The sequence below is a fragment of the Pseudophryne corroboree genome, assembly GCF_028390025.1.
Source record: "Pseudophryne corroboree isolate aPseCor3 chromosome 3 unlocalized genomic scaffold, aPseCor3.hap2 SUPER_3_unloc_10, whole genome shotgun sequence".
Taxonomy (NCBI): Eukaryota; Metazoa; Chordata; class Amphibia; order Anura; family Myobatrachidae; genus Pseudophryne; species Pseudophryne corroboree.
In genome coordinates this window covers 2,974,959-2,981,936 of record NW_026967494.1, presented here as the reverse complement: position 1 = coordinate 2,981,936, position 6,978 = coordinate 2,974,959, and the positions used below count along the sequence as shown (strand labels likewise).

Below are 6,978 nucleotides of genomic sequence, written 5' to 3'. Positions count from 1 at the left end.
ATATACTTTTAAATTTACTTAAACAGGTAAGCAATCCAATCTGAATCAAACACAATATGACTCATTTGAACCTTGTTTTGCAACAATATAATCAGATATGCAGAATACAGGTGTATGCTTGTATTCAGAAATTCACAGACTTTAAAAATAGCTTTGCGTTCTTACCTTCCGGATCCCACCAGCATCCCTTCAAACCAAGCGGAACAGACGCTTATCTAATCAGCATCAATGTATCCCCGACCACAAAACGGATAACGGGATACTACCTTCCCACCCTTTGCTGATAGATAAAAGTCTGCCTTGTCCTGCTAGGCTGTGGATATGAGGAGGCCCGGACGATTGCCCCCAATTGATAATGTCAAATATCACCTTTAAATATTAAGCTATATACTATTACCTTTGAGCCGCTATGGCCGTTAGACCACGTGCACGTGCTACGCACTTTGCACGCTGTTTGCGTACGAAGTACCGTACGTGGTACGCACTTGGCGTACACATGCTGCGCTGAGTTTTTAATGAATATCCACAGCGAGCGCACACACAGTTGATAACCTTTAAACCTTATTATTAAAACCACAGTAAGAATATGCTTATGCTCTAAACCTTAATAGCCAAATACTGTAATGATGTAACGCTTAAAACCTTTAACAATGTGTATACTGTATGAGCGATTAAGATGCTAAGAGAGCCCTTTGCGTAGGAGTGAAAACACAAGACCTGATTTGGATTTAAAAATCACAGTAGCTCTAACACTGCCGTGGATGGTTTAGAGAAAAGGGAAAAAACACAATACAAGTTATACACTACAAACTAACATCAAAATCTAACACAATAACAGAGAAATAGCGAACAATCGCAAACAAGAGTGAACAAATGAGAACATAAATGGCAATCAAAATGGATAACAAAATGGCTACAGAGAATAATACATACGGGGGGATGATTCGCAAGCGCGTCCTGGATCCAACCCTCAGCATTCAGGGAGAAAGCCTTCAGAGAGAGTGAGTGTCTGGCCAGGCAATGGTGGTCTTTATATACATAACGTACTTTCACAATACAATGGTCCCTATAATCTCATTGTTCATTGGACACAGGAATGTCTCCACATTATAGCAAAGGTCATAGGTGGATTTGAACAGGTGGGCTGTGTCTTTCCCCAACTGCTCTAGTGGGAGGTATCCTCAGGATTCCCGCCGCATGGATAATGAACAGCAACTACAATTAATATCCATAATCTACTTTTGTACATAACTATACGCAGGAGCGAGCGATCTTTTCCTAACTAACATCAGAATGTTACCCTTAAAATACCCTACAGCTGGATACTAGACACCACCTTTCAACCTTTATCTGACCCTTCCTATCATGCAAAGAGGAATCTCTCTGTCCAGGAACAGTTTAAACTAAACATACTCGCTGACATGGTCTAGGGGAATATTATCTACAATATACACTATTTGGGTTAAATATGCTACGATCGAGTCGCCCGCTACACGCTCACAAACTCTACCGTAAATGCGCATACCAGGCGCGTGATCGCCGGAGCGATCTTACGCAAATTGCGGATATATGCACGCACGTCAGACTGAGTGTACGAGCAGCGGGCATGTGCATGAGGGGTTAGTACAAGGCATGTGAATCATGATATTTTTCGACTTTGGCAGAGGGACGAAGGTTCGGAATCCAGGATGAGATCCTGGTGTCCATGTATGCAGATCTCCGAGACTGGGGAGCAGTCCTTGCAAGGGAAGTATTTCCAGAGGAAAAGGTAAAGCTGGGAAGTTTGTCTGCAATAAGCTTTCTTGAATTAAGAGCTACTTTCAATGAACATATGCTTTGTGATCTGCCCGTGTTAATTCTGTCGGATGACTTGACAGCAGTGGTGTAAGTAAGCCGCTAGGGCGGAACAAGGAGCAAAGCGGCAATGGCAGAAGCCGAAAAAGTTTTCAGCTGGGTGGAAAGACTGGTAAACGCTCTATTAGCAGTCTTCGTTCCGGATGTGAACGACGGAGAAATAGATTCCTTTGGCGGGATTGCCGTTACCAAATTCGGTAGAGGCCCATTCCACTAGGAAGGTGGGCTCTTCTTGGGCGGCTGCCTGAGGCGTCTCGGCATTACAGTTGTGCCGAGCAGCTACTTGGTCGGGTTCAAACACTTTTGCTAAATTCTACAAGTTTGATACCCTGGCTGACGAGGACCTCGCGTTTGCTCAATCGGTGCTGCAGAGTCATCCGCACTCTCCCGCCCTTTTGGGAGCTTTGGTATAAACCCCATGGTCCTTATGGAGTCCCCAGCATCCTTTAGGACGTATGAGAAAATAAGATTTTAAACCTACCAATAAATATTTTTCTCCTAGTCCGTAGAGGATGCTGGGTACTCGTCCCAGTGTGGACTAAATCTGCAAGGCTTGTATATAGTTGTTGCTTACATAAGGGTTATGTTATGGAATTGGTCTTTGATGCTGTTTTTGTTCATACTGTTAACTGGTTGCGTATATTCCAGGTTATACGGTGTGTTTGGTGTGGGCTGGTATGAATCTTGCCCTTAGATTAACAAAATCCTTTCCTCATATTGTCCATCTCCTCTGGGCAGTTTCTCTAACTGAGGTCTGGAGGAGGGGCATAGAGGGAGGAGCCAGTGCACACCCATACTAAAAGTTCTTTAGAGTGCCCATACCTCCTGCGGAGCCCATCTATACCCCATGGTCCTTACGGAGTCCCCAGCATCCTCTACGAACAAGGAGAAAAAGATTTACCGGTAGGCTTAAAATCTTATTTTTATATACTAACAGGGGTGACAAGTGTGGTACAGCACTGCAAAGGCAGATCCAATCTCTTTCTCTGCTGTCTTCCCTTCACTCTCACTCAGATGTTCACTGCTGCCAGTAGCACACGTATGAGAAGCAGAAGTATGGCGGCAGCTGTATAGATTCTGATATTTAATTCTCTGTATCATACTTACCGTACACACATCGGCCCTCATTCCGAGTTGTTCGCTCGCAAGCTGCCTACTGGGAGTGAATCTTAGCTTCTTAAAATTGTGACCGACTGATTCGCAATATTACGATTAGACCTTTCTTAGCAGTTTCTGAGTAGCTCCAGACTTACTCGGCATCTGCGATCAGTTCAGTGCTTGTCGTTCCTGGTTTGACGTCACAAACACACCCAGCGTTCGCCCAGACACTCCTCCGTTTCTCCAGCCACTCCTGCGTTTTTCCCAGAACGGTAGCGTTTTTTCACACACACCCATAAAACGACCAGTTTCCGCCCAGTAACACCCACTTCCTGTCAATCACATTACGATCACCAGAACGATGAAAAAGCCGTGAGTAAAATACCTAACTGCATAGCAAATTTACTTGGCGCAGTCGCAGTGCGAACATTGCGCATGCACAATAAGCGTAAAATCGCTGCGAAGAAAAATACAGAGCGAACAACTCGGAATGACCACCATCATCCTTATTACTAGTGAGAGAATAGAGGTAAAACACTGATGATGGGGGTGTAACAGTAGATTATAACCTAGCAGATGATGATTGCAGGGTATCATATGGTGTATTGCATGTAAAATACCTTGTTCCACACCTACTCTGCTGTAGCAATATACCTTATATAAGGGTGAGTAACACATGTACAGGCTTACCAGCGTATGAGCACACACATAAAGGAATGCTACCTTACCAATGCTTCCAGGAGTAACGTTAGGAGACATTTCTCTGATCCATCAGCTCATATGACTGATGTTATTGTTCATCTAGAATCTCCAATTCATACGATATGTTCCCCATCCATTGTTTTACATTGGTGCTGACATAGGACTCTGTGAGTGACTACATCTCCATTTATACTTCATGGTTAGTTACCAGTACAAGAGAGAGATATATCTAAGTCTTATAATATTACATTTGTTATTGTGAGTGTTCTCAGGAGGGTGGACACAATGATAGTCTGAGACACAATATTATAAAGCTTTCATTAAAAGTTGTTTTATTATACACACACATTTACAATTAAGTGTCTCAGAGAGTCGTCTTCTCCTATTCTTTACAAGATTAATATTGTTACAGAAAATGTCACATTTCCATAATGTATTTTATTTCCAGCAGATGGACACACAAGCAGGAATATCTCAGAAGGACATCTAATGTTATCCCCGGATTGTGACATAAAAGATAATGACAGTAGACAGGATTCTCCAGGAGCTAACCCCATTACCCCAATTATACATCCAGCTTTGTCAGCTGATCCCTCTGATCCTGGGAAATGTTCTCCTGATCACTCTGATATTGGTGCATCTGTTACAGCTCTGAGAGTAGATACAGTGTTTCCGTGTTCTATAGATGCCAAATGTTTTACACAGAACACAAAACGTATTACCCATCAGCCAGCTAAGGCAGGGGAGAGGCCATTTCCATGTTCTGAGTGTGGGAAATGTTTTACATACAAATCAGCTCTTGTTACACATCAGAGAAGTCACAGAGGTGAGAAACAATTTCCATGTTCTGAGTGTGGGAAATGTTTTGCACAGAAATCAGATCTTGTTAGTCATAACAGAAGTCACACAGGTGAGAGGCCATTTCCATGTTCTGAGTGTGGAATTTTTTTTGCACAAAAATCACATCTTGTTAAACATCGGAGAAGTCACACAGGTGGAAAGCCATTTTCTTCCTCTGAGTGTGGGAAATGTTTTGCACAAAAATCAGATCTTATTAATCATAACAGAAGTCACACAGGTGAGAATCCAATTACTTGCTCTGAGTGTGGGAAATGTTTTACATGGAAATCACAACTTGTTATACATCAGAGAAGTCACACAGGTGAGAAGCCATTTCCATGTTCTGAGTGTGGGAAATATTTTGCACACAAATCAGATATTGTTAAACATCAGAGAAGTCACACAGGTGCAAAGCCATTTTCTTGCTCTGAGTGTGGAAAATGTTTTACACAGAAATCACATCTTGTTAGACATCAGCAAAGTCACACAGGTGAGAATCCATTTCCATGCTGTGAGTGTGGGAAATGTTTTCAACACAAATCAGCTCTTGTTATACATCACAGAAGTCACACAGGTGAGAAGCCATTTCCATGTTCTGAGTGTGGGAAATGTTTTGCACACAAATCAAATCTTGTTATACATCAGAGAAGTCACACAGGTGAGAAGCCATTTTCTTGCTTTGAGTGTGGAAAATGTTTTACACAGAAATCACATCTTGTTACACATCAGCAAAGTCACACAGGTGAGAGTCCATTTCCATGCTGTGAGTGTGGGAAATGTTTTCAACACAAATCAGCTCTTGTTATACATCACAGAAGTCACACAGGTGAGAAGCCATTTCCATGTTCTGAGTGTGGGAAATGTTTTGTACGCAAATCAAATCTTGTTAAACATCAGAGAAGTCACACAGGTGAGAAGCCATTTTCTTGCTCTGAGTGTGGGAAATGTTTTACACAGAAATCAAATCTTGTTAAACATCAGAGAAGTCACACAGGTGAGAATCCATTTCCATGCTGTGAGTGTGGGAAATGTTTTGCACACAAATCATCTCTTGTTAGACATCAGCAAAGTCACACAGGTGAGAAGCCATTTCCATGTTCTGAGTGTGGGAAATGTTTTGCACAAAAATCAGATCTTGTTAAACATCAGAGTAGTCACACAGGTGAGAAGCCTCTTTCTTGATCTGAGTGTGGGAAATGTTTTACACGGAAATCACAACTTGTTATACATCAGAGAAGTCACACAGGTGAGAATCCATTTCCATGCCCTGAATGTGGGAAATGTTTTGCACACAAATCAGATCTTATTAGTCATAACAGAAGTTACACGGGTGAGAATCCAATTACTTGCTCTGAGTGTGGGAAATGTTTTAAATGGAAATCACAACTTGTTACACATCAGAGAAGTCAGTCAGGTGAGAAGCCATTTTAATCCTCTGGAGTATACTTATTGCCATGCGTTGTTCTTCAAGGTTCTTATCCTATCTCCTATGCTTTTTGCAATAATACATGCTACCGCAGGGTGAAATAATCAGATGTCATGCCCTCATCTACCACTGCTATGCAGATCTGTCTTTTGCTCCGGGTACTGAGAACCCAGTACCAATCCTAAATGTCTAGCTGAGCTCCAGGTATGGTGGGTGATGCCAGTTGGCTGTGACTCAGTCCTGGTGAAACAGGTCCTTATGATAGAAGCTCACCAACAAAGGGCAGGGCTACAGCTCAACTTTGTGAACCAACCAGGCTTGCGCTTGGGGGTTCAGAGTTACAAAATGCTGATAATGGGAGTCATTCCGAGTTCGTTCGTTGCCGATTTTCGCTATGCTGCAATTAGTTGCAAATTGCGCATGTGGAAGGCACGCAGGGCGCATGCGCTTAGTTATTTAACACAAAACTTAGCAGTTTTGCTGTGGCTTCTGCGGCGCTTTTCAGTCGCACTGGTGTTCGGTAAATGATTGACAGGAAAGGGGAGTTTCTGGGTGGTAAGTCTGCGTTTTACAGGCGTTTGCAAAAAAAACGCAGGCGTTTCAGGGAAAACGCGGGCCGAACGCAGGGCGTGTTTGTGACATCAAACCAGGAACTAAACAGACTGAGCTGATCGCAATTCGTGAGTAGGTCCGCAGCTACTCAGAAACTGCAAAGAATTATTTAGTAGCAATTCTGCTAATCTTATGTTCGCAATTCTGCTAAGCTAAGATGGTATCCGGACTCCAGGTCGACAACACAAAGGTCGACATGGACAAAAGGTCGACATGAGTTTTTCACGATTTTTTTCTTTTTTTGAACCTTTTCATACTTAACGATCCACGTGGACTACGATTGGAACGGTAAAGTGTGCCGAGCGAAGCGAAGGCACCATGCCCGAAGCATGGCGAGCGAAGCGAGCCATGCGAGGGGACGCGGTGCACTAATTGGGGTTCCCGGTCACTCTACGAAGAAAACAACACCTAAAAAACTCATGTCGACCTTGTTCCTGTCGACTTTT

General features: G+C 42.9%; 1 protein-coding gene across 1 annotated transcript; it reads left to right on the top strand.

The window, feature by feature from the left end:
• Positions 1-4,105: 4,105 nt before the first annotated feature.
• On the top strand, positions 4,106-6,322 carry LOC134983198 (gastrula zinc finger protein XlCGF57.1-like). The gene has a single exon (XM_063948935.1). The coding sequence runs from the start codon at positions 4,144-4,146 to the stop codon at positions 5,674-5,676; it is 1,533 nt and encodes a 510-aa protein (XP_063805005.1). The 5' UTR covers positions 4,106-4,143; the 3' UTR covers positions 5,677-6,322.
• The last annotated feature ends 656 nt before the right edge of the window (positions 6,323-6,978 follow it).

Coding starts and splice junctions, on each gene's coding strand:
- LOC134983198 (XM_063948935.1), top strand. CDS start 4,144: ATGTTATCCCCGGATTGTGACATAAAAGATAATGACAGTAGACAGGAT.